General features: G+C 41.3%; 1 protein-coding gene across 1 annotated transcript in view; it reads left to right on the top strand.

Moving 5' to 3' along the window:
* Window positions 1-27,447, top strand: part of A2ML1 (alpha-2-macroglobulin like 1) — a 36,197-nt gene extending 8,750 nt beyond the window's left edge. The window contains exons 7-36 of the mRNA XM_081081188.1: window positions 12-96; window positions 786-912; window positions 1,375-1,489; window positions 1,807-1,916; window positions 3,028-3,195; window positions 4,749-4,976; window positions 5,835-5,895; window positions 6,399-6,544; window positions 6,993-7,142; window positions 7,789-7,983; window positions 9,002-9,095; window positions 9,396-9,522; window positions 10,134-10,362; window positions 10,801-10,927; window positions 12,356-12,477; window positions 13,086-13,137; window positions 13,501-13,584; window positions 15,047-15,223; window positions 15,388-15,469; window positions 16,347-16,503; window positions 18,700-18,774; window positions 18,955-19,117; window positions 19,809-20,023; window positions 22,414-22,629; window positions 22,813-22,940; window positions 23,107-23,197; window positions 24,230-24,298; window positions 25,442-25,544; window positions 26,587-26,628; window positions 27,034-27,447. Of these exons, the coding sequence (XP_080937314.1) occupies window positions 12-96; window positions 786-912; window positions 1,375-1,489; window positions 1,807-1,916; window positions 3,028-3,195; window positions 4,749-4,976; window positions 5,835-5,895; window positions 6,399-6,544; window positions 6,993-7,142; window positions 7,789-7,983; window positions 9,002-9,095; window positions 9,396-9,522; window positions 10,134-10,362; window positions 10,801-10,927; window positions 12,356-12,477; window positions 13,086-13,137; window positions 13,501-13,584; window positions 15,047-15,223; window positions 15,388-15,469; window positions 16,347-16,503; window positions 18,700-18,774; window positions 18,955-19,117; window positions 19,809-20,023; window positions 22,414-22,629; window positions 22,813-22,940; window positions 23,107-23,197; window positions 24,230-24,298; window positions 25,442-25,544; window positions 26,587-26,627 (3,737 nt within the window). The 3' untranslated portion in view covers window position 26,628; window positions 27,034-27,447. The remainder of the gene's footprint in view (window positions 1-11; window positions 97-785; window positions 913-1,374; window positions 1,490-1,806; window positions 1,917-3,027; window positions 3,196-4,748; window positions 4,977-5,834; window positions 5,896-6,398; window positions 6,545-6,992; window positions 7,143-7,788; window positions 7,984-9,001; window positions 9,096-9,395; window positions 9,523-10,133; window positions 10,363-10,800; window positions 10,928-12,355; window positions 12,478-13,085; window positions 13,138-13,500; window positions 13,585-15,046; window positions 15,224-15,387; window positions 15,470-16,346; window positions 16,504-18,699; window positions 18,775-18,954; window positions 19,118-19,808; window positions 20,024-22,413; window positions 22,630-22,812; window positions 22,941-23,106; window positions 23,198-24,229; window positions 24,299-25,441; window positions 25,545-26,586; window positions 26,629-27,033) is intronic.
* Window positions 27,448-27,753: the final 306 nt, after the last annotated feature.

The raw sequence follows: 27,753 nt of genomic DNA, 5'->3' as shown, positions 1-27,753 counted from the left end.
ACTCTCTCCAGTGCTACCTAAGTTCAAGGTGGAAGTGGTCGAGCCCAGGCAGTTATCAACCATGGAGGAATCTTTCTTAGTAAAAATTTGTTGTAGGTAAGAATACGGCTCTAGATCTGGTGGAGATTAAAGCTACATCGAGAAGTATGTTGAGGAGTGTTATGGAGAAATGGAGGTGGTGGTTAAAACTTGGGATTTTTTAAAAAATATATTTTATTGATTTTTTTTACAGAGAAGGGAGAGGGATAGAGAGTTAGAAACATCGATGAGAGAAACATCGATCAGCTGCCTCCTGCACACCCCCTACTGGGGATGTGCCTGCAACCAAAGTACATGCCCCTGACGGGAATCGAACCTGGGACCCTTCAGTCCGCAGGTCGATGCTCTATCCACTGAGCCAAACTGGTTAGGGCAACTTGGGATTTTTTATTTGGTCTAGGGTCAGGACTTCTCCAAGAACACATTTTCTAATTGTGTTTCTGCTCTTACTTCCCACTGCTCACTCAGTCAGCATTAGGGATTTTGAGTCTACTTTGTGCTGAACGGAATGTTGAATCTAATGGAGAAATAGGAGTAAGGAAAAAGAAAGCTGCTGTTCTGTCCTTTGGATGGTACTTACTGTGTAATGGCAGTACTCTACAGCTTTGAGTAAAGCAGGGAAGTGAATGCCAGAGTACCTGCAGAGGCTGGAGTGTGGGAAAGAAGGAAAGTGGTGTTTTGGGGGATGAAGGTTGGCCCTCAAGTGGAATTTCCTAACTCTGACTCCATGTGTTTCTCTGGTTTAGGTACACCTATGGAAAACCTATGCTAGGGGCAGTGCAAGTATCAGTGTGTCAAAAGGCACATAATTACTGGTTTGGAGAGGCAGAAAGGAAACAGCTACCTGACAAATGCAGGAACCTCTCTGGACAGGTGAGTAAATGGTATTTAGAAAAGGCACCTTATTTACATGTCCTAAAGAGTAAATAAGCAGCAATATAGAAAAGTGCTAAAAGCCCAGAGTAGAAAACATTTCACACAATTGTTATCCAAGTTCCAAAGAGCAAAGGGGTCATTTTATCCAAAATAGATAAAGTCTTTTAGAATCTGCCTTGTAATCAAGAAATGAACTTAAACCCTTGGGAGATAAAGTTTTCCCATTCTACAGTTGGCTCTTCTCATCTTCTCATATTTTGTAGCTTCAAAGTCATTTCATGATTATATATGTGTAGGTGTATACTCTATGTTATCGGAGAGTTTTTCTATCTTAAGGGTGGAGAAACTAAAGCATGAAGATAAGAAATTATTTCCTTCTATGGTACATTATGAAATGGAAGTTGGGATCAGATTATTCATCCTCTATTTCTCCCTCCCTCTCTCTAATTGACTCATTAGACGGACAAAGCAGGATGCTTCTCAGCTTCTGTGCACATGTCCACCTTCAACCTCACTGGCTATATGTACAGACACAGCATCAATATTGTGACTACTGTGGTGGAGGAAGGGACAGGTAAGTGGATACTTCTTGGTTCATTAAGAAAAAAGAAAGGAAAGGGACTGTTTCAGGGATACACCTACTCAGAGGAATCAAGACCTACCTTCATTAGTGTTTGGGAGTGACTTCTGGTTCACGGAGGGAAATGCCAGATTCCAATCTGCCATCTAGTACCTATTTCCTCCAAACATTTGGGGAAGAGGAGTTGGTTTGGAGCTTTGGCTAGAAATATATTAAGCTTTATACTTCCATCCTTTCAGAGATTTTGTATTAAACATGAAAATGAGGATTTCAGGCATTTAGATTAATGTACATCTGGTTTCCCTCCGCAGGCGTGGAGGCCAATGGCACTCAGGAAATCTACATTTCTTCACAAATAGGATCAATGACCTTTGAAGACACCAATAATTATTATTACCCCAATTTTCCCTTCAGTGGGAAGGTATGTTGTAGTCTGTCTCTGCACAGACAAAAATAAATGCTTAACTACTACCTCCTTTCTGTAGACATATCAAAATAAAACTACCAGCATTGTTTTAAGTACTCTATGGCTATTCACTTATTCAATCTTTACACCAATTCTATGGGATAAACACTATTATTGGTCCCATTTTACAGATAAGGAGACTGAAGCAAGAGAGGTTAAGTGATTTTTCCAAGGTTATATAACTAGTAAGTAGTAACTATGATAAAAACTAGGCAGCCTGCGTTCAGAATATATACTCTGAACTCCTTATGTTGTGCTGCGCTTAATCTCACATGAGATATATCTTGAATATTGATGTGACTTCAGTGCCCTTCCTAATGCCAAGGGCTCATATTGTAATATTCAAGTATTTGAATTTTAGAGCTGTAAGGTATTTGGAGAAATCATCTAGTGTGAGCTGTTGCATCTAGGCAAGGTTAATATCAGACTTTCCTTGATAGAAAGCCATTTATAGATCCTTAAGCATTTTTTAAAGAAAGTTTAAAATTTTCTTTGTTAATGTCTTCTGTCTAATACCTAAAATCTACCCCTCTCTCTAGCGTATTCTTCTACATTCCTAGAACAACTGGTCAACACAATAATGTACATATTTAGATCCATTTATTCCTTAGTCATCTTTTCTCTAGCTCAAGAGCAGATCCAGATTTTCTTAGAGTCTAATGTTATATAATTTGGGAGTGGGAGAGGTTAAATCATCTGTAAAATAGGGCCAATAATAGTGTCTATCCCATACGATTGCTGTAAAGATTAAGAAAAAGAAAGCAAAAAAAAAAATTAATAATAATAAAAAGAAAAGGAAAGCAGAATATTCTACAGAGCCTTAGGAAGAGCCTGTGTACCTAATGAAGGGCCCTCACGCTTCATGGCAAATATACTTCTGCTCCAGGCTAAGCTGCTTCTGTTTGTTTCTCAATTCCTTGTAGATCCTAGTTTGCAAATCTTGAATACATTTAGCTTTTTCTGGACTCTTTTCTGAAATGTATTCTTAAGGGTTTCTGTTATCACGTCACCTTACCTCATACTTGAACCTACTCCAAACCTAACTCTAATGACCTTTGCCACTCAGATAAGAGTTAAGGGCCATGATGGGTCCCTTCTCAAGAATCGTGAAGTGTTTCTGATGATTTTGGGCATAAATGCAACCATCAACCATACCTTAGTTACTGACAACGATGGACTTGCTTCCTTCAAGCTGGATACGGTTCATTGGAATGGGACAGACATTTCTCTGCAGGTAAGCACTGGAGTGGGCCAGCTTCCCAGCAAGGAAGACTTCCTGAAGGAAAAACTTCAAAATGTTTCTATTTCTTCTCTTCCTCTACCACCCCATTTGTAATTCCATCACTTGCCAATTCTGCTGCCCACTTGGCAAAAACTTTTTCTGTTTGCTTTTAATATTAATTAAATAAGTGACCCTTCAGATCAAAATTGCTCTTTATACTAATTCATCTTATAACTTATTCCCATATTCTAATTTGAAATCAGAATAGGGAGGCAGAAATGGTCCAGAGTTGTCTTCTTCCTCCTGTCCCCTTACTCATCCTATATAATAAAAGCCTAATATGCAAATTGTCCCCTCGACTGGGAGTTCAATCGGGAGTTCAACCAGGAGTTCGACCAGAGGGCGGGGCTGGTGGCAGTGGCAGCGGCAGTGGCAGGCGGCCGGCCGGAGGGTCTCTCCAGCCGGCAGCCGCTAGTGACCCTACCTGTGCACGAATTTCATGCACCGGGCCTCTAGTTCAGCCGTGGGCAAACTACGGCCCGCGGGCCGGATCTGGCCCGTTTGAAATGAATAAAACTAAAAAAGAAAAAGACCGTACCCTTTTATGTAATGATGTTTACTTTGAATTTATATTAGTTCACACAAACACTCCATCCATGCTTTTGTTCCGGCCCTCCGGTCCAGTTTAAGAACCCATTGTGGCCCTCGAGTCAAAAAGTTTGCCCACCCCTGCTCTAGCTACTCATAAAAATGGCAAAGAAGAGAACTATAGATTTTGATACTTATAAGGAAGACTACTTGTATCAATTATCAACTGACACAATGCTGCTTAACAAACAACTTTAAATTTTAGCATTATACAATAAAAAGCATGTATTGTTTGTGCATCTGGGGTAGTAAGTTAGGCAGCACAAAGTATATTCTCATGTCAACAATGAGATGCAAGAGCAAAATTGGACATGCGAGTGCTTTTTCAAGCCTCTGCTTATCTTGCATATGCTAACATCTATTTCCAACAAATCACCTGGGGGCCCACTGTAATATTACATAGTAAGTGATGTTGATGCAAGGAGAGATGAAAAATTAAAGCCATTAATGCAATCATTTAGCTACACTACTTAAGCAAACATATGCTATTTGTCTGTGGCTAATAGAACTATTTTTTTTCAGGCATCACTTGATCACTCTACATAGAAATAATTATTTTCAATCCTATTATCCTCTATATCTCGTTTTTATGTCCCTGGGATATAGTCTTTAATTTCTCTATAATCTTAATCATGCTTACCTATTCCCTAGGCATCAATCTATAAAAGTATTTCCCATTACTTGACAATTATAATTCAGTCCTTGTTTCTCTCTCCTACATAATAAAATGCTGCTGCACATAGCCCCTATTATGGATTCCTCAAATATCTTTGGCTGGACTTATACTGAAATATCTACATGCCATTCTTACACAGTGAAGATTTGAGAGAGAACTATTTGAAAATCATAACAAATGACTGTGGTTAAATATGGTTAGGGTACATGCCAAAAGAGCTTCTTTTTCCTCTCTTTCTCAGGGCAGGTTCCAAATGGAAGATTCAGTATATAATCCAGAACAGGTGCCTCGATACTATCAGGATGCCTACCTGCACCTGCAACCCTTCTACAATACAACACACAGCTTCCTCAGAATCAACCGGCTAAATGGCACCTTGCAATGTGGCCAGCCCCAGGAAGTGCTGGTGGAATATGACATTAATCCAGCGGATGCAAACCCTGACCAGGAAATCACCTTCTCCTACTATGTGAGACTGGGAAGTGAGGGTTGGTGAAAATGTGTCAAGAAGGAAAGGGAATGGGGAGAGTGAACTGGAGAAATTGGATAGACTATCCAAGTAGAGAGAATGCAAGCAACATAGGTAATTTCAAAAAATTTAAAAGCCACACTAAAAGAAATGGAAAGAACAAGCAAAACTCAATTTTTTAAATATATTTTATATGATTAGTGTAGGTGTAAAGGAAGGGGGAAATGAGGAATAAAGAGATTGTGAGCAGGATCCCAGGGAAACTGTGTGGGGAAATAAGATGAGGAATGAACAAGAAAATGTTGCTGGCCAGGGATGAAAGGGAACTGTGTACATGGGTGGGAGGGAGGGTGAGAAGAGGATGAGACTCAGAATAAAATTCATTCTGTGTTTTATTGACCAATATTTTACAGTAGATGATGCAGGGTTAAAATTAACATTGATAACCTTGTTGGAGAAATAAAAGCATAACTTGGACCCTGAAGGAAATATATAAAGATAAGTAGCTTTATTGGTCATCTCGGTGATAGTGAGGATTAGATTCCTGTAAAGCTCAGGTTTGATGGTACAGAGTCTCTTCATTCTCTTATTATCCCCTTAAAATCTCTGAGAGACTTTCTCCCTACTGAATCATCCTAGTATCTTCTATCATCCCCATGGCTTCATTAAGCTAAAACAATCATCCTGACACAACAGAATAAGGAGGATTAGGTAGAAAATAACAAGTATTGAGTCAGGCTCTGGAACTATGAAAGGAGACTCTCCTTATAGAGAGATGCAGGGTTGTTCCAGAAATAGGGTCAAGATTAATCTCCCATAACGTTTATGCTATTGATGATTTTTTTTTCTCTTTCGTAGTTAATAGGGAAAGGACGTTTGGAGATGGAGGGGCAGAAACACATGAACTCCAAAAAGAAAGGTGAGTGTTCATGCTTGTTTTGTTTTGTTTTGTTTGTTAATCCTCACCCAAGAATATTTTTCCATTGAATTTTTAGAGAGAGTGGGAGAGAGAGGTAAAGTCAGAGACAATGTGAGAGAAACACATTGATTGGTTGCCTCCTGCACATGCTCCTACCAGGACCCAGGCTGGGGAGGAGCCTGCAACCAAGGAACATGCCCTTGACCAGAATTGAACCTGGGACCCTTTGGTCCACAGGCCAACACTCTATCCACTGAGCCAAACTGGCTAGGGCCATGTTCTTCTGGAAGAGAAAACAGTATTTTAAACTTCCAGGAAACAGTTCTTATCCATAGAAGCAATGAGAACAGAACAGTAATAATAACCATAGAAGAATAGGAAAATGAGAAGTTACTTGCACCATAAGGCTTGCTGCTGGCCCAATGGGAAATGCCAACATATGGTTGGATGTCATGGGTAGGTGAGTACACTCTCATCCCTGTGTATGTCCTCTTCCCTTTCAGGACTGAAAGGCTCCTTCTCTCTCTCACTGACCATCAATTCCAGGCTTGCCCCTGATGCTTCTTTGGTGGTCTATGCCATTTTCTCCAGTGGAGGTGTTGTAGCTGACAAAATTCAGTTCTCAGTAGAGATGTGCTTTGACAATAAGGTAAAATGGCAGTTGAGGAGGGTGAAGAAAAAAATCTGGGAATAGAGAGAAATCTTGTGTATGCTAGGGTTGCGATAAGGCAGGGACTGGGAAATAAGATAAGATGTCATATTGTATTTATACCTTTAGTATATTTCATTGAAATTATTTCTTTCCTGCTTCTTTTTAAAAAGTCATGTTGGGAATCACATATATCGCTATTCTAAATATAGCTATTCCATATGCGTTCTTATCTTTTAAACATCTATATCATTCTGCTGTGCTGCTCACTTTTCTCAACTCTATCATAAGACACTGGTTCTCAAGGGCTAGACTTTACAAAGGAAAATCAGTATAAAAGTGAAAGAGTGGGCTGGATACCATAGTTAAAGCTGATGATCCAAGTGATATTTTTGTCTTGTCCTCTCCAGGCCTAACTGATTCCCAAGTTATATTTGTCCTTCTTCAGGTTTCCCTTGGCTTCTCACCTTCCCAGCAGCTTCCAGGATCAGATGTGGACCTACAGCTGCAGGCAGCTCCAGGGTCCCTTTGTGCCATCCGAGCTGTGGATGAGAGTGTCTTACTACTTAGGCCAGAGAGAGAGCTGAGTAACCACTCTGTGAGTAGTCAGCTAATAAGGTGGGAAGAGGGAGTTAACGGGGAAGACAATCTGGGTCCATTAGAACAGAGGATAGATTTCAGGGAGTGGGAAAGAAAGTCTTAGGAAAATAGTGCACCACTATAAGGTAGTAGAAAAGCGGGTATGAAAATAAAGGTGGAAATAATGGGAAGAGAAGAGCATGGTTAATATGGACATAGAGATAAAGAAAGAAGATGAGCCCAGCTGGTATGGTTCAGTGGTTGAGTGTCGACCCATGAACTAGGAGGTTGCGGGTTTAATTCCTGGTCAGGGCACATGCCCAGGTTGTGAGATCAGTCAGTCCCCAGTAGGAGGCATGCAGGAGGTAGCCAATGGATGTTTCTCTCTCATTGGTGATTCTATTTCTCTCTTCCTGTTTTTCTAAAATAAATAAAAAAGAAAGGAAGAAAATGAAATAGAAGATAAGTGTGACAGATTATAAAAAAGGTGAGATAGAGGTTAAAATTTCAAAAGTAAAGGAAGAGGTTATGATGAAATAAATATAGGAAGAATTCTGGAGTAATGAAGATAAATAATATGGGAGCTGTGGCACCAAAATCCGAGAGAGGTTTCTCAACTGATTACACTGTGTCAATACTTTATTTTTTTTCCCCTTTTATTTCAGGTCTATGGGATGTTCCCATTCTGGTATGGTTACTACCCTTATCAGGTGGATGAATATGATGAGTGTCCAGTGTCTGGCCCAACGGACCTTCCTCAGCCCCTCACTGTCCCTGTGCCTGAAGAGCGTTGGAGCAGGCGTTCAGTTATGCCGAGATATTGGTTCTCTAGAGGCATGGACCTTTTCAGGTTTTTTCAGGTAGATGGTCTTATCTATTTTGTTTTTATAAAACAATGGTAGTGGGAGGGGGGATGGAAAGTCCATATTTTTAAAAATGTTGTTTTTTTACTGATTTCAGAGAGAGGAAGGGAAAGGGAGAGAAGGATAGAAACATCAATGATGATAGAGAATTATTGATCTGCTGCCTCCTGCACACCCCTTACTGGGGATCAAGCCCACAACCTGGACATGTGACCTGACTGGGAATCAAACCCGCAACCTCCTGGTTCATGGGTTGACCCTCAACCACCGAGCCACAACAGCTGGGCTGAAAGTCCATATCTTAAAAAGCAGAGAGAATCATGTGTGCACTGGCAGGGATAAAATCTTGAAAAAACCTCCTGATATGTAAGGCAGCCTCTCTTAGTTCTTATGCTTGAAGAAGTTGCCCTGTTTCATTGGAAGAGAACCACCATGAGAGGCTGAACACCTAGTCTTCTCAACTGGTGGTCCCCAAAGATTGATTTTCATGGATCAGTCAAGAAGGAAAATGAGGAAAGGCAGACCAGCAGTGTCTTTTTATTATTATAAAAAAAAATATTGCACCTATTTTATGAACAGAAGTTGGGATGCTATGGCTCAAGTCTGACCAGGAGGCCTCTGACAGGAGCCATGTCTTGTTCATCTTTAAAGCATGCTCTCTAATGCCTGATCCTTCATAATGCTCAATGTATGTTTGTTGAATTGATTGAGCTAATATGGTCCCTGGCCTCTCAAAGTTCAGAGTCTAAATCAAATAATATTTTTGACTAATGTTTGAAAGAAGCATTAAACATATCTAACAATGAAGTAAGTTTACCTGAAAGCCTTTCACCCTAGGCTGGAACAGAAGTGAACCAATCTTGGCTAAGTATTGGGTAATCATCACCAGTCTCACCATTAATAGGACACAAATGTCTTGGCTGAACCCTTTGAGGGTACAATTCCTAGGCAGTGGCTCTTGTATTAATGGAGAGGACTTAACATTTTATTCTCTCCTCTCTTTTGTGCCTATCAGAACATGGGACTGAAAATACTGTCCAACGCCAAAGTCAAGAAGCCAGTTGATTGCAGTCACCATTCTCCAGAATACAGCAAAGTAGCTGGTGGAAGTAAGCTACTTTTGTGACTTGTGCCGTCACTGAGATGTTTGGAATCGTGGAGCTCTGAAAGCTCCCTCTTTGCCTCTGGTCCTTATCCTGAGCCTCTAGCCTCAGAATAATGGTTGTGAGTCATAGATGTAGGCAGTCTCCCAAGGATATCTCTGTCTGGGGAGGGCTTTTGAAATCTGAAGGCCTTATCTATTCATTCCCTGGCCAAATGTCCATGTCTGTCACTGGCCTTGTGACTGGTAGTCCCTTCAGATAAATTTATCTCACAACAGAAGTCTTCTAACATTCCCATATTCTTAGGCGCCTTAGAAAGTGATCGTAATACTCCACTGGCTTTTGGGTCCTCATCTTCATCAATTCCATCAGAGGATTCTCAGGTTCGCCAGTACTTCCCAGAGACGTGGCTCTGGGATCTGCTTCCTATTGGGTAAGTGATGCCTCAATGGTACAGCAAGATAATACAGTGTGGACTCAACAGAAAACTCAAGATAAAATAATTTTTATGAATATAACTCTAAAGCTAAGAAAAATTTGAATGGGAACATGGGAATGGGAATGTATTTCTTTCCTGAATTCTTATACAATTATATACAATCACTCAAAAGAAATTCACATTTACACAGTACAGATAGTGCATTCTCACTTCAGATCCACAAAATCTTAAAGGGACATTTTGGCATTAGTTTAGTTCTTGCTCACTGCTTATGTGCTTATTTCGATAAGCCATAAGAACATGTACCTTCATAGACTGTGAGGGCAGTGGCCTCTCTTTCAGATACATTTGCGCACACACGTGTCCACCCACACATACCACCTCCAACATACTCAGGCATCCTGCTTCTCCCATATTTGCACATCTTCATTCACCTGAAGATTCATACTCTGAGATTCATGTGGTCCCCCAATTCCGTTGCCTCTTTGCTTTTCCACCCAGGCACAACATCAGAAAATTCACTTCTCAGCTGACTTTGTAACTTAATTCTCAGATGCTCTCTTTCATTTACTGTCTGCCTCATCTGGGTTCTTGTTTTCTCACAGTAACTCGGGGAAGGAGGCTCTCCACCTCACTGTTCCTGATACCATCACCAGGTGGAAGGCCATGACTTTTTGTACCTCCCAGGCCAGTGGCTTTGGTCTTTCACCCACTGTTGGACTAACTGCATTCAAGCCGTTCTTTGTAGATCTGACTCTCCCTTACTCAGTAGTTCGTGGGGAATCCTTTCGTCTGACTGCCACCATCTTCAATTATCTAAAGGATTGCATCACGGTAAGAATGGGGGGTACAGCCCTAGCCGGTTTGGCTCAGTGGATGGAGCATCATCCTGTGAACTGAAAGGTCCCAGGTTCGATTCTGGTCAAGGGCACATGCCCGGGTTGTGGGCTCGATCCCCAGTGGGGGACTTGCAGGAGGCAGCCGATCCATGATTCTCTCTCATCATGGATGTTTCTATCTCTCTCTCTCTTCCTTCCTCTCTGAAATCAATAAAAAATATATTTTTTAAAAAAGAATGGGGGGTGGGGGTTACAGGAAACAGGTACCAGCTAGGTACCACAGCCCCAACTGTAAGTTTCCCCTAAATTGGAAGCGTACCAGTTTTCCTTTGGAAAGAGATGCGATGGCGGTGTCTCAGCCCCCATGTTTTCCCAAGTCTCTGTGTTCTGGCTCCTTTACTTGTACCCTTTATCTCTTAAACATCCTCTTTAGGTTCAGACAAACCTGGCCAAATCAGAGGAGTACCAGGTGGAATCACGGACAGATTCTCATGCTTCCAGCTGTCTCTGTGCTGATGAAGCGAAAACCTATCACTGGAATATCACAGCTACCAAACTGGGTAAGAGAAGGATGAGAACTCCATCGTTTCCTCCACTGCATTTGCTTTGTTTCCTCTTTCCTTTTTTCCCCATTTTCCTAGCCTCTTTTTTCCTCCTTCCTATGTCTCTGTTATAAATAAATAAGCAAGTACCCTTTGATAGATAATCTAAAGAATTATCCAAACTGGGTTATTTTTGAGTGTGAAAGGGGGAACTTTTTAATATTTATGCTACAAAAAAAATGTATGCCAGGACAAGGGATATATGGTCATGTTGCTAATCTGGACCAGGCATTATTCAACTGCTCTACATGTGGTAAGTCACTTAATCATCACACTAATTCTAGGAGATGTCTTTTGCTCATGGATTAAATCCTTGCAACTCAAAGTATAGTTTTCCAATAACTAATGCTAGTTATCTATTGCTGCTCAACAAACCACCCTACAGTTTTGTGGCTTAAAAGAACAAGCATTATTACACAGTTTCTGTGGGTCAGTAATCTGGGTGCAGCTTAGCTGGGTGCCTGTGGCTTAAGGTCTCTTGTGAAGTGCCAGTCAAGCTGTCAGTCAGGGCTGTGTTCTTATCTGAAAACTTGACTCGGAGGTGATCCATTTCTAAGCTCATTCCACAGTCTGTTCCTCACAAGCTGCTAGACTGAAGGGTACGGTGCTCTCCTAAGTTGTTGGCTAGTGGTCTCCATCAGCTTCTCATCACATGAATCTGTCTACTGGGTGCCTCATGACATGACAGCTGGTTTTCTCCAGAGCAAGGGGTTCAAGAGAAAGGGTGCACCCAAAACAGAAGCTGCAGTCTTTTTAAAAATGGAATCTCATTACTTCTGCCCTGTCTTCTGAATTAGAAGTGAGTAACTAAATCCAGCTCACATGTAATGAGAGGGCATTACACAACAGTGTAAATATGAGGATGTACAGCCCTAGCTGGTTTGGCTCAGTGGATAAAGCATCAACTTGTGGAAAGAGGGGCCCCAGGTTCGATTTTGGTCAAGGGCACATGCCTGGGTTGCGGGCTCAATCCCCCAGGAGGGGTGTGCAGGAGGCAGCAGATCAATGATTCTCTCTCTCTCTCTCTCTCTCTCTCTCTCTCTCTCTCTCTCTCTCTCTCATCATTGATGTTTCTATCTCTCTCCCTTCATCTCTGATATCAATAAAAAATATTTTTAAAAATACGAGGATGCACAGATCATTGGGGGCCCTTAAAGGCTGCCTACCACACTGCACCAGCATCATTGATGTCACCTGGAAGCTTGTTGGGAATGTAGAATACAGGCCCCTACCCCAGATCTACTAAATCAAAGTTTGTAGCATAACAAGATCCCCAGGTGATTTGTATGCCGTTAGGTTTAAGAGCACTGGTCTAGAGGGGAAGAGACCTCATTGGTTCCTCTGGCAATAGGTATAATGCTTTCCTTTATCCTTCTTTCTTCTTAGGTCATGTAAACTTTACTATCAGTACTAAGATTCTGGACAGCAACGAACTCTGTGGGGGCCAGAAAGGGTTTGTTCCAGCAAAGGGCCGGAGCGACACACTCATCAAACCAGTTCTGGTCAAGGTGCGTTTTCTGCAGGCCTAGCTTCAGAGGTACAGATAGCCACCAACCCAGGGATGTTCAGTGTGTGTCTAACATACTGGTGAGTCTCTCACAGCAGCCTATTCCAACTCTAATCAGTTAGCTCACCTTTCTTCTTCCCTGGTCCCTTTCTACTGTTAATGGTTTGCTTAACCCACACCAATTGTCTAGGAAAAAGCCTAATGCACTTTACTAGTGCCTGGTACTTCATAGTCACTCAATAAATGCTAGTTTCTCCTATTAAAATCACTAAAGTTATCATTAGCTACTTTTTTTTTTTAATCCTATCATGAACCCCCATGTAATTCTGCTTCTTAGAGGTTTACTTCTAAGAAGCAGAATTACATGGGGGTTCATGATGTCCTTAGGTCTTGTCCTTGCCCAGAAAGAATTTTACTGAGATGCCCATCCCTGGGTTGAAGTGGAGTCCTCCTGAGCTACAAAGAGTAGCTCCGGCTCTGATAGAAGCCCGGAGGGCACAGGAAGGACCTCTCCTCCCCATTTCCCTTTCCCTGCCTGTACCTTCAGTGCCACCTGCCCTGACATTCATCCTCATCATATTTACTCATTTACGTTTCTTTTTATGTCAGCCTGAGGGAGTCCTTGTGGAGAAGACACACAGTTCATTGCTGTGCCCCAAAGGTGGGTGAACTCAGAGAGGGGTTGGTGGTGAGGATTCCCTTAGGCAAGAGATTTTCTTAGGCAAAAGGAGGAATATACAGGACAAAAAGGTATAGCAGCACCCAGGGGGTGCCATCCTCAAAGGGGCCAATTAGCTGGGAGGCAGGAGGAGGAAGAGAAAATGTACAACACAACCATGACTCTCTTTGGAATATATTTTCAGCAAGAATCACTATGAGTAGATTTAAAAATCTGTCTCCATCCAACAGAAAGCCCTGGATCCAGGAAACTCTTATGAAAAGTTTTTCTATGGTCTGGGCTTGAGAACCCCACCATTTCCACCTTCTACTTTCTATTGTTTCACCTTTTTGTTGTCTCTCACAGGAAAAGTGGCTGCAGAATCCATCTCCCTGGAACTCCCTGTGGATGTTGTTCCTGATTCAACCAAGGCTTATGTTGCCGTTCTGGGTAAGCAGTTAGAGATTCTTGGCTCAAAACAGAAAGGAGGCTGCCAAGGAGTGGAGTGGGGTGGGGCATGTGAACCTACCTGAAGGAAGGTGTGGTGGATTAGAAGTGATGAAGGAAGAAGAACTTATTTTATATAGTGGGGAATATGGTCAGGTACAGCTAGATTGGACAGCCGTAGACTCTAGTTAAAAACAGAAAAGAATCTGGGCAGGATTGAAGGTCTTTGAAGCTTGATATGTATTTAGGTTTAGGTGATCTATCAATTGGGTGGAGGGGAGACAAACTGTTTACAGCAACCATTTAAAAAATGAGCACTTGGTCTAGTTGAGTATAGTTTGGGAAAGGTTCAACCATATTTACATAGGCAGGTCACTTCACTCCTTTGGGCAAGGAGAGGGAGTGAGTAGAAAAGCATGATCTTGGAAAATCATATCAAACTGAGTTAGGGTCTCAGTTGTGCCATTTAACAGCCATGTGACCTTGAATAAGTTAGTGAACAATTCCAATCCTTCTTTTCTCTCTGGAAGGCAGCGATAATAACCTATCTCTCAGGATTGGTGTAGATTAAATACAAAGTTCCCAGCATATCTAGCTTATAATAGAAACCCCTAAAATGGTAGGTTCTTTCTTTACTCTCACCCCCTTTCAAGATCCCTTCCAGGTTAAGATTTGCCCACTTTGACTGTATTTGATTCATACCTCCGGGATAGCACTCACAATGCTATAATTGAATTACAGCTCACTGCCTGTCTTCTACAGTGCACTGTGAACTCCTTGAGGACAAGGGCCATGTCTTTTTTATTTCTGTTCCTAGTACATTTCCTACAACATAGTTGACATTCAGTACATATTTATGCATTTGAATTGGATTCCACAGCTCAAATGCAGATAGATGTTCATGAGTCATTTAGTTCAGGCTTCCTGGCTTATGAAGTATATGGAGTGGTCAATAGATATAACTTGGAAAGCAGTATCAGGATTGTGTATATTTGGGAAGGATATGGTGATTTGGAGGGTGGTGTACATATATATAGTGGAGGAACTTAGAGATTGAGTCTAAGTATTGCCAGTTTTGTTACATCACTCACATCTCCAGTGACCTGTTTTTTTTTAAAGCCCAAAACTCCCTCAGGTGGCCTATGTACCTCTCCATATACCACAGTACCTTGTACATTCCCAATATTGTACTACTATATACATTGTACTACTATATTGTACTACTATATTATACTACTACATTGTATTACTATATTGTTTACAATGATTTATAATTGCAATGTATTGTAATTTTTTGCCCCTCTGATTATGAGCTCTTTGAGGTAGAGACATGTTTGACTTACTGTGATCTTCAAGATCACCGAGTAGATACTAAATGACAGATAATAATGTTAAGTGAATGATAATAACTTTTATGGGTTCCTTCTTCTACCACCACCTTCTTTCTCTCTCCTTTGGATCCCAGGAGACATTATGGGAACAGCCCTGCAGAACCTAGACAATCTGGTGCAGATGCCAAGCGGCTGCGGGGAGCAGAACATGGTGTTGTTTGCTCCCATCATCTATGTCTTGCAGTACCTGGAGAAGTCAGGGCTGCTGACCAAGGAAATCAGGTCCCGGGCAGTAGGTTTCCTGGAGATAGGTGAGTTGGTTTAATATTTCTTCTTGGTCACCTTGTCTAGGGCCGATGATAGCTTGATAAGATACAGGGAAGTTCAGTCGCTGAAATGTCCCACATCCTTGAAAGCCAAAGGGGGTGTTTTTTGAAGTTGTCACTGTGATCTAAAACTATATCTGGCTTCCCAGGGTACCAGAAGGAGCTAATGTACAAACACAGCAATGGCTCATACAGTGCCTTTGGGGAGAAGGATGGAAATGGAAACACATGGTAATATGTCCCAATTATCAATTCACCAGATGCCTGGTGCGCGAATTCATGCACAGGTGGGGTCCGGCTGGCCCGCCCTGATTGGGGCCGATTGGGCACCCCTGATCAGGATGGGAAGGCTGGTCAGGGGCAGGGCCAGCCAGGGGGAAGGGCCGTGGGCGGTTGGCTGGCCAGACACGCCCCCAATTGGGGTGGGAGGGCTGTTCGGGAAGGGGCTGGCCGGGGGAGGGGCCATGGTGGTTGGCTGGCCAGCCCTGCTCCCTGGTCAAACTCCTGGTTGAACTCTGGTGGAGGGGACAATTTTCATATTAGCCTTTTATTATATAGGATTCTATACCCTAGAAGCATAATTTCTTTTTAAAAAAAATATATTTTATTGATTTTTTTACAGAGAGGAAGGGAGAGAGATAGAGCTAGAAACATCGATGATGAGAGAAACATCAATCAGCTGCCTCCTGCACATCTCCCATTGGGGATGTGCCCGCAACCCAGGTATATGCCCTTGACCGGAATCAAACTTGGGACCTTTCAGTCCGCAGGCCGATGCTCTATCCACTGAGCCAAACCGGTTTCGGCCATAATTTCTGAATGGAACTATTCCTCTACCTGTCCCCTTAATGCCATTCCTTCTTGCACTCTATCCTCTACCTCTTTCGTTCTGTTTATTTCAGCCACTTGTATGTTCTTCTCCCTGACCTTATGCCTCCCCAGTTCTTGTCCTCATTAATGCCTATAAATGCCCCCCTTTTCCAGGCCTTCGAGGGCATTATATTTCCTCAACTTCCCTCTGGAATCATACACCATAATAAACTATAGAACTATGGCACCCTCACCTAGAAATCCCCCTTCATGCCATGCTTCCCTCTTTACCCAATAGGCTGACAGCCTTTGTCACCAAATGCTTTGGCCAAGCTCAGGAATTCATCTTCATTGATGACAAGAACATCCAGGATGCTCTCAAGTGGATGGCGGGAAATCAGCTCCCCAGCGGCTGCTATGCCAATGTGGGAAAGCTCATGCACACAGCTATGAAGGTACAGATCTGCCCAGGCCCTGCCCCCACACTGTTTCTGGGAGGTACTTGTACCTCTGACTGAGCTGAATCAGAAGAGCACTGGCCTGGGAACTGGTGTTGTCAGGTCTCAGTCTAGTCTCTGGGTGACTTGGTCAATATCCTTAACCAGTCTGAGCCTCAACTTCCGTGTCTATAAAATGAGAGTATGAACTAGAACATGGTTCTCAAAGTGTGGTTCCAGAACAACAGCATCAGCATCACCTAAGAACTTGTTTGAAATACAGATTCCAGCCCTGGCCCCAGAGCTACTCTGAGAAACCCTGGGGGTGTGGACCAGCAATTTGTGTTTTGAGAAGCCCTCATAACTCTGATACTTGCTACAGTGTTGGGCTTTTCTTTTTCTCAAGGTTTGATTATTTTTATTATTTAAAATATGTTTTTTTTTTTACTTTTCAATGTATAAGTCTCAGGTGTGTAGCACAGTGGTTAGACATTTATATTACTCTTCCCCCCATAAGTCTTGTACCCACCCAACACCGTATATAGTCATTACAATATTATTGACTGTGTTTCCTAAGCTGTACTTTACATCTGCATGACTATTTTGATACTTGCTAATGTTTGATAACCAGTGGACTAGAAGATCTCTGAGCCTTTTATTATATCTCTAAATCTGAAGCAAAGTGATTTGCTTTGGTGGGCGCTATTAGGCAGCCCAGTCATTTGTAAGGGGTTTTACTCTCTGTGGGGCACTGTTCTTAAGTACTTTATTTATTTGATATATTTTAATGTTCACAACAAATCATTGAGCTAGGCACTGGTATGGCCTCTTCATCACATTTTACAGATGAAGACACTAAGGTTCAGAGATTAAATAAATTGCTCAAGGTGAATGCTAAAGAGTGGTAGGACTAACTTGAACCCGGCAACTGGACTCCAGAGACACTGCGCCTGCCCATTACTCCGTTGTCTGTCCCTCCCAAACACAGGGGAGGTGTTGATGTGCAGGATAACTTGTTCAATTCAGAACATGCCAGTGAAAGAAAGATTTGCATGAATTTTCCTAAAGGAATTATTTACAGTGCTATTGAAGGACCTGGATTAAAAATCTGGAGCATTGAAAAAAATCTCAGTATAAGATTTGTTAGTATTCCTTATGCTGAATGTTGTCTGTACTTCCCAAGTCTCTTCCTTCTCTTATGCCCTGTGTGATATATACCTGGGAGTTGTACATGCCGGAAATTGAACAAGATCGCAGAGGTTTTTGTCCTCCTTTCTGATTAGAGCTACCGGTCTGTTGACTATCATATGTATAGTCAATTTTAGTGATTTGCATAGGAGCTCCAGAGTTAAACTCCCTGGATTCAAATCCCAGTCCTGCTTACTAGCTGTGCAATCTTGAATAAGCTATTTAAATACCTCTGTAAGTGTTTTTCCTTTTATCTCTAAAATGAGAAAAATAATTCAGATGAAATATTTTTTAAAATTTGTTAAATCTTTCTGTGAAAGACGTGAAACAGGGAAGGTGTCACTTACTCTCCCCTGGAGAAGAGGCTGGGCTTTGTGCTACTTGAGGGGACATCCATTTGAGGAGGCTCAGATTCCATAAGAATCCGAGAATAAGAAGTCTCTTTTTACCACCCCCCTCTTTTTTTAATCTCTCTTTGTTTCTTGGGTTTCCTCAATACCCTCTCAGAGCTGAAGACCTCCTGTTACCTCCCACAGGCTACTGTTTAAGGCTGTGCAGTGGTTGAACTCCGCCCAGTTCTCCCTCATTGTGTGTCCTGGAGTCAGCCTGTGGAAAGGAGTGCTTTTGTTTTCTTCTTTTTTCAAAGATATTTTTATTGATTTTTAGAGAGAGAGAGAGAGAAACATCGATGTGATAGCAAAATGTCGATAGGCTGCCTCCTGCATGCCTCCTGCTTGCCCCCTACTGGGTATCAAGCCCATAACCCAGGCATGTGCCCTGACTGGGAATCAAACAGGTGACCTTTGGTGCATGGAACAACGCTCAACCAACTGAGCCACACCAGCCAGGGCTTTTTTTTTCTTTTTCTTTTTTAAGTAATTCAACCATTTAGATGGGGGAGGGGGTAGTGGCAGGTAGGTAGACACTTAAAAAAATTTTTTTTTCTTTATTGATTAAGGTATTACATATACAATTCTTGCATGTGCCGGCTGCCCCCTGACTTACTGTCTCCCTGTTTCCCTTTAGGGTGGTGTTGACGATGAGATCTCCTTGACGGCATATATCACAGCTGCATTGCTGGAGATGAAAAAGACCACAGATGTGCGTTTCTCTGGCTCCTCTTCTTTATATTCTTCTTATCTCGCCTATTTCTAGATAAATTCACCTATTTTTTGTCCCTACTCAGCCTTTTAAACTCAAAGAAGATACGATGATTTCCTCATCCCTCCCCATTTTACAAGAAATGCCTTATAAATTCAGTTCTTCACTTTCACTTTTTAGGACCCAATGGTGAGTCGGGGACTGCAGTGTCTCAGGAATTCTGTCTCCTCCACCACCAACCTCTACACACAGGCCCTACTAGCTTATACTTTCTCTCTGGCTGGGGCGATGGACATCAGAGACATTCTTCTGGAACAGTTAGAGCAGCAGGCTATCATCTCAGGTGTGCTGGCCATGTTAAGAATTTTTGGAAATTGTGAAAATATGCTGTGAGTTATCTATAATTTCCCCTCGTCTCCATAGTCCCACATATATTCAATTCTAGGATTCATTTTATTAAAAGTTATTGTCATAAAATCATTGTTGAGAGTTTTGTGGGAAAGCCCATGTAAGTCCTCAAAGGCATTGCTATACTTTTAACAGGAAGAGGAGATAGATGGTATGAGCTAGTCGGAAAACTTCCTGGCATTGTAACATTACCCTTTTGCAGGTATGAAACAATTCTTTGGTGTAAGATCACTCTGATTAAGTAAAAAAAAAATGCTGAAAATTAATAAAATTTTATTAGCCAAAAACATGCCCCAAATGTGTAAGATTCTTTTAGGAAGTTTCTACCTACGTATCTCTGTTAGAATTAGAATTTATAGGGCTGTTTTCATATAATTGCTAGAGGCATTTACTTTGGGGAATTATGTGTGAGTGTACACACACACACACACACACACACACACACACACACACACCTGCATATTTATTAGGGCCACTAAATCAAAAGATCTTGAGAAATAATTTTTTGTAACTCATGATTAATTTTTGTTGGTATTTTATCTGCTTTAAGGTGTAGCATTTACGAAGTGAATATGGGAAAGTCATTTCCTCCCAAGACCTTCCTAATTATGCTTCTTTCCCCATAGGAGAGTCCATTCACTGGAGCCAAAAACCTACTCAGCCATCGGATGCCAGTCCTTGGTCTAAGATGGAGGCTGTAGATGTGGAACTTACGGCATATGTATTGCTGGCTTGGCTTAGCAAAGCCAATCTGGCTCAAGAGGAAATAGCCAAAGCCACTGGTATAGTGGCTTGGTTGGCCAAGCAACGTAATGCATATGGGGGCTTCTCTTCCACTCAGGTAAATAGCCTGCTCTCCACTGCCACTTATCAGGTAGGATTAGATCCCATGTGGAGATGGAGGAAAAACTATTGCTCTTGTCCTCTAGGTCCAGGCACTTATAATTCTATAGAGAGGGAGAAAAAGCATGTAAAAAATATATAGAGTCATGAATTGGGTCTTGTGAGTCATAAATAGTACTATCTGCATTTAATGCTCGCTCTTTGCAGAGTATAAAGCATCATGAGATTCATATTTTATATGTAAAGAGGACATGTATAAGTATGGATAAATTTATATATTAAATTAGAAAGCCAATTATGGGAGCTGTAAGCATAAAAGCAAGCTTTACCTCTTTCTACAATTTCCTAGTAAGATATATCGGTAGTCCAAAAAGTTTACAACCTAGAAAGAAAGCTAGGAAAAGTTCTATATATTACAAAGCAGGGTCTGGTTATATAACATAAGAAAGATACAAAAGGTACAAATATTGAATTTCAAAAAGGAGAAGGAGCTCTCATCAGCTTGAGGGATGAGAAACATCTTCACAGGGGAATTGCATTTGAGGTGGATCTAAAAGGATATGTAAACTTTCGGTAGGCAGCTACTGAAAGGAAGAGGAATTTGCAAAAGTATAGAGTGATTGTTGGGGAAAACTGATTTGGCTGAGACACAATGGGACTTAGGTTGGAAAGGTAGAGTAGGTTCATATTACTGGTATGAAGAGCCTTACATATTAGACTCAAGATTTTGCCTAATTCTGAGGAGCTATTAAATTTTTTAACTTTGTTTCAGAAAGATTAATCTGTTACTTGGTGTATGGGATGATTTAGAGGTGGGAAATACTGGATTTGAAGAGATCAGGAGATTATTTCATTTATTTAGATTAGGGGTAAGGAGAAATTGAATTAGTGGGGTAGCAATTGGGGAAAAAGGTACGATAAATTTAAATAATGTCATAAAATGATCAGATGATCACAAAGAGAGTCATCATTAACTTATTTGTCCTGCAAATGTTATTAAAACATCCCATGTCCAGGTTACCGAAGATACAAAAATAAACAAGAAAACACATTTCTTGTCCACATAGAGATTATATTATTTTTGATATTAGGGCCATTTTCATTGAAGTTATAACATGTAAATTATGCATGGAAGAATGAACAGATTTTAACAGGTAGAGTGTCTGGTAAAGATGTTAAGTGCACTGAACTTGAGTATGGTAATAATTTAATTGGAATTTTAAAATATTATATGGTACACTGCCTCCTTATTTCAGGGAAATTCTTGGCCAAAGATCAGGAAAGACTTCCTTCTTCTTGTTGAGCCCTAAATAACTACAATATATAATTTTAAAAAGCAGTGCATCAAGTCTTTAGAATTCTCAGTGACAGATGTATGCCAGAATTGTTTTTTACTATAATCCTTGGCTATTCTAAGAAGTCATGTATCACCCACATCAGTTTTTGAGCTGATGTGTGGTCCCATTACTTGAATTGTTTCGCATGTGCAAGCAATAAAGCCCTCCTTGGTCCTAGTTCACAGAGGGTAGACAAAAGTTGTTTGTCAATTGTCAAGCTGCAAAAGAATGACTTGTTCACAGCTTCCCCAGGAGAGTGACATGTCTTCTTCTTTTTATGTGACAGTGTAATATCTAAATACGACTGTTGTCTTTCATTTGGGACAGGAGGAAGTGGGTTCCTTTATTCAGTAATAGCTATCATATTAAGTGTTGAGAATGTAGAAATTCTCATAACACAGAATAAGAGAAGACAATACTTCATTCTCCCTCGCCTCCCATCCCCTCACAGTTGTAATTTATATAAATAAAGAGAAAATGTTTTCAGACTGGAAAGGTTCAAGCTACATGATGCCAGGTCCTCTTGGTGACAGATGACCTGTCTTATTCCCAGATGAGAAAAGAGGATTGTCACATGGCATAATGGCTAAGAAGCCTTGGCCTGCAAGGAGGGATTTCCCAATACTCTCTTCAACTGTGCCATAGATGATTATTACATAGTTAAATAACTGAAAAATGTGCACTATCTAGGGCTACCAACTTGCTGCTGTTTCTTCCTCAAATAAGGAAACTGCAAAATATATACTGTTAACCACTTGCTTCTAACAGTAGCCTGTTCTGAAGCTAGGTTTGATTGCTGAATATGAATATATGAGATTAGCTAGTGACTTATGGATGTTCAATAATAACTCAATTGAGATTTTATATACAGGTGAGACATTACGATTTCTATGTCAGCTTCCCCAGTGTAGGTGAATGTGGTTCTTAGATACATAGAAGATATATCAACTAAGCTATCAAACCACCACCAGCTGTAGAGGTTATAGGGTTGTTTGAGGTTAATTCCAATGCCTCACAAAATGGTAAGCATATGCTTGATTGTTTTCCTCAGGATACTGTAGTTGCTCTCCAAGCTCTGGCCAAATATGCCACCACTGCCTATGTGCCATCTGAGGAGGTCAACCTGGCTGTAAAGTCCACTGAGAATTTCCAGCACACTTTCAGTGTTCAGGCTGCCAACCGGTTGGTATTTCAGCAAGAGACTCTGCCCAATGTCCCTGGGGTGTACACCTTGGAGGCCACAGGCCAGGGCTGTGTCTATGTGCAGGTAAGCAGTGATCCATGTGAGAACAAGTGTGTCTTGGGAAGGTGGCTCTGAGGGCATCTTCACCTCCAGTTAGAACAGTCCCTCTCTATCTGTCTACCTTGTTTGTAAGGAAAATAATTTGAACTCTGCAATATCTAAAGTTCTTCTCAACTCAAATTTGGTTATCTTGTTTCTTCATACTAGACAGTGCTGAGATACAATATTTTCCCTCCTAAAAATGTGGAGACCTTTAGTCTTAGTGTGGAAATGGGAAAAGCTAGATGTGATCAACCAGCTTCACCTCGATCCTTGACTCTCACTATCCGCACAAGGTGAGGAAGGCTGAAGTTGTGGTAGGGGCACTTGGATCATAGAAGCTGAGTTGGAATTGTGTGTGTGTGTGTGTGTGTGTGTGTGTGTGTGTGTGTGTGTATTGGGGACAGAGTATGCCGAGAGGGAAAATCATGGGCTCACACACTTGCTTCTTTCTGCCCTCAGTTATGTGGGCAGTCGCAGCTCTTCCAATATGGCCATTGTGGAAGTGAAGATGCTTTCTGGGTTCAATCCCATGGAGGGCACCGATCAGTTAGTAAGTCACTTCTCTTTTCTTCATTTACTAGCCCCCAGGGGACCTAACTTTATCATAAAAAGCTGGTGAGCCCTAGCTGGTTTGGTTCAGTGGATAAAGCGTCAGCCTGCTGACTGAAGGGTCCCGGGTTCGATTCTGGTCAAGGGCACATGCCTGGATTGCAGGCTCGATCCCCAGTATGGGGCATTCAGGAAGCAGCTGATCAATGATTCTCTCTCATCATTAATGTTTCTATCTCTCTTTCCCTCTCTTTCTCTGAAATCAATAAAAATATATATATTTTTAAAAAGCTGATGAGCCCTAGCCAGTTTTGCTCAGTAGTTAGAGCAGCCGTGGGCAAACTACGGCCCGCGGGCCGGATCCAGCCCGTTTGAAATGAATAAAACTAAAAAAAAAAAAAAGACCGTACCCTTTTATGTAATGATGTTTACTTTGAATTTATATTAGTTCACACAAACACTCCATCCATGCTTTTGTTCCGGCCCTCCGGTCCAGTTTAAGAACCCATTGTGGCCCTCGAGTCAAAAAGTTTGCCCACCCCTGAGTTAGAGCATTGGCCTGCAGACTGAAGAGGTGTGGGTTTGATTCTGGTCAAGGGCATGCACCTTGGTTGCAGACTCAACCCCTGGCCCTGGTTGGGGCACGTGCAGGAGTCAACTAGTCTCTCTCACAATGTGTCTCTCTCACATCGATGTTTCTCTCTCTGTGTCTCTCCCCCTCCCTTCCATTCTTTTTGGAAAAAAAAAAATGCTGTTGAAATGGGCATTTTACTAGTGTGTGTGTGTGTGTGTATGTATATATATATATATATATATATATATATATATATATACACAACTCATGATTGTAATATTTAAATGGCTACAAAGGTACATCAGATATATGACATGGAACCTGTAATAGGTTTGTTCCTTCTCTTACCTTTTCCACCGTGTACACTGTTTCCTTGACCATGACAGAGCTTTGGAAGCTTTCCCTAGGGGACAGGGAAGGCGCTGGCTCTTAAACTCTTTTTTCTCCTTTCTTATTCAGCTTCTCCAGCAACCACTGGTAAAGAAGATTGAATCTGGAACTGACACACTTAACATTTACTTGGAAGAGGTAGGTAGCCAAGAACTGGAACAACTATATTTTCTACAACAAAAAAATAGTAAGAAGAATGTCAGATTGTTTTACATTTTTGCTTTGCCATCTGGCTTCATTGAAGAGAATGAAGTTCTATCTGATTCTGTAGTCAATCCGCTGCATTATCACACATCAAATAGCCCCTGTACACATGTACATCAAAGAGAATTAGAGTCGATAAAAGCATTATTCCAAAAATAATCCTGATTTCGCAGGACCCTAGATATAGTCTTGGGGTTCCCTGAGACTTCCTGGACCACGTTTTGAGAGGCACTATACCTTAAAAAATTCCTTTTGGAAATCTCTTCCTATTAGGCATTTGTAATTCCATATCTAAATGTACAACACGAATCTTATTTTCTGATTATATTAGATTAATTTATACAATTATCTTAAATTCTCCATTTATTCACGTATTTAACAAATATTTATTGAGCAACCAATCTATGCCAGACACTCTTCAATGTGATGGAGATGCGGCAGTAAAAATAACAGACATGATCCCTGTCCTCATGGAGTTAATATCCTAGTGAGAGACAAATGATGCAAATTAAAAAATACATATATATGTGTTCATACACATTCAGTAGTAATTTCGATAGTAAGTGCTATGAAGGATAAGGGGATAGAGTGATGGTGGGAGTAGACCAGGATGTGACTATTTTAAAATAAGGTAGTCAGGAAAGGCCTCCTGAGGATGTCATTTGATCAGAGACCTGAATGAGTAGAGAAAGAAAGGAAGAAAGAATGAAAGAAAGAAAGAAAGAAAGAAAGAAAGAAAGAAAGAAAGAAAGAAAGAAAGAAAGGTAGGGAAAGCTGTTGGAGAAATATCTATGTTTCTTTGGCCACGTCAGTTAATTTAGTGGAGGAGTCATAGGTTAAAGTAGACCGAGGACGGAGGGAACCATTTTACAGAAGGGCCAGGAAGCTGTAAGATCCTGAGAAGAAAGAGCCAGACAGTCAGCAGGAGGCAGTACCTTTCAGCCTGGCGTAGTTCAGAAGGGACAGATAGAAGAGTTTCAGAAAATCTGTGTGAAGAAAAAAATCTTTTAACCTCCACATTACATAGATTATTTCCATTTTAATTTTAATGTAACATGGTGTCCATCTTCCCCATAGCTCAGTAAGAAGACTCAGACCTATACCTTCACCATCAGCCAAAGTGTGTTAGTCACCAACCTGAAACCAGCAACGATCAGAGTCTATGATTACTACCTACCAGGTGAGGGCTGAGCTTCACCTGCATCTCCCAACAGAATTCTCCTCATTCTTTAAAATATCTTTCCTGCCCTGGCTGGTGTGGCTCAATTGGTTGGAGTGTCAGGTCACTCCAAAGGGTTGCAGGTTAGATTCCCAGTCAGGCACAAGCCCGGGTTGCAGGTTCAATCCCAGTTGGGGTGTGTGCGGGAGGTAGTCAATCATTTTCTCTCTTGCATCCATGATTTCTTCTCTCTCTTCTCTCCCTCTCCCTTCCTCTCTCTTTAAAATCAATAAAAACATATCCTCAGGTGAGGATTTAAAAAAATACTAATAAAATAAAATATCTCTCCTAATTTTATAAATATTCCTTTCCACGGCAAGTATCATATAATTATACTAGAGTCCTGGTGCACGGATTCATGTACCAGCGGGGTCCCTCAGCCTGACCTGCAGAGATTGGGCTGAAACCGGCTCTCTGACATCCCCTGAGGGGTCCCGGATTGTGAGAGGGCACAGGCCAGGCCAAGGGTCCCCACCGGTGCACGATCGGGGCCAGGGAGGGACGGCGGGAGGGCTCCAGGGTGTGTCCAGCCCGTCTCGCCCAGTCCCGATCCTGGTATGCCAGACCCAGCAGCAAGCTAACCTACCAGTCGGAGAGTCTGTCCCCTGGTGGTCAGTGCACATCATAGCAACTGGTTGGACAGTGGGAAGGACACTTAGCATATTAGCCTTTTATATAGATTATCTGATCTCTTAAGATACTTTAATTTAATTATATGCCATTTAAGAAAGTCTTCGGCATTAGAGATATTTTGTAGGATGTGGTCAACAGACCAAAAGAAAAATGTGGACCATTGTTCTCTAAGGGCTAACTGTTAATATTCTTGCTGTGATTAATAATTTACCATAAAAGTGCAAATATTAGTGTTTGGAACCTTCCTGTAATTCTGACTATAACCTGTAAGGATCCTTTGAGAAGGGCTAAAACAATAGCTTTTATGAAATATTTTCTTTCTAATGTGTGAAGCCTGCAATGTAATAAAATACGTCATTTCATTTCACAGATGAACAAGCAATAATTCAGTATTCTGATCCCTGTGAATGAGGTAAGCCCGGAAGAGAGAAGAATGGGTTTTGGGGTAGTGTGGAAATATTCAGAAGTTAAGGGGACCTTCTTCTGAGTTACTGTTATTGTCTTTTGGAAGCTTATTTTTGATAGAAAGTGGGCTTTTCTTTTTTGTCCTAAACTCTTGAAGAGGGAGTAATAATCTCCATAGTTCACATCATGGAAAGTTAATAATGCCATTTGTATGAGGGGTTCTATGTGATTTTTAAAAAACAACATGTTTTTATCTGATTGAAAATGAATGCATTTTTCTAATTATGTTTACATTATATATTTTTGTGCATTTGTGAGGTTTTTTTCTTTTCAAATAGGGAAAAGCTCCTTTACAACTGTAAAGACTTTCTGAGGAACACGTTCTTCCATTTTTGTTTTTGTTTCCCCCTAGGATAGAAGTTGGGAAGAAACTGCATCAATCCTCTGTGACATTATTGGACAGCATTCTTCTGCCTCCTAAAGCAGAACTCATTCCATCAGATAATTTGATTTCTCTGATTGTCTAGTGAGTGGGTAACAGCCCGCCTGGAGCTCAGCTACTTCTGACTACTTCACAGATACTTAGATGCCAAAATAAAGGGTTGGGGGAGAAAGGCTAGGAATGGTCACACGAAGTAGCAATCACAGAGGAAAGATTGCTAGGGGAGATGTGGTTTAGCCAGTTAGGGGACGCTCCAGAGAGGAGATGGTGGTAGAGAGTGGTACAGGGAGGATAAGGATGTCTTCCTAGAGGTGAAATCTAAGGGAAGATGTAATTTAGGGCTTTGGGAGTAGACTAAATAAATAAATAAATCTTCTTTTCTTGAAAAGAAAATCTGTGTACTTGTCTCTGTGAATATTTCTGTGGATACCAAAACTCACATTTTGGTTTCTTTTTTAAACCTTTTGACCCATGCCAGGCCAGTGTGGCTCAGTGGTTGAGCGTTGACCTATAAACCAGGGGGTCACAGTTCGATTGCCCATTAGGGCACATGCCTGGATTGCAGGCTTAATCCCCAGTTGAGGGGGTGTGGTTGTGCCAGAGGCAGCCAATCAATGATTCTCTCATCATTATTGTTTCTATCTCTCTCTCCCTTTCCCTTCCTCTCTGAAATCAATCTATATATATAAA

Source organism: Myotis nattereri, assembly GCF_964212035.1.
Source record: "Myotis nattereri genome assembly, chromosome: 2".
Taxonomy (NCBI): Eukaryota; Metazoa; Chordata; class Mammalia; order Chiroptera; family Vespertilionidae; genus Myotis; species Myotis nattereri.
This window is presented reverse-complemented; position numbering and strand designations above follow the sequence as displayed.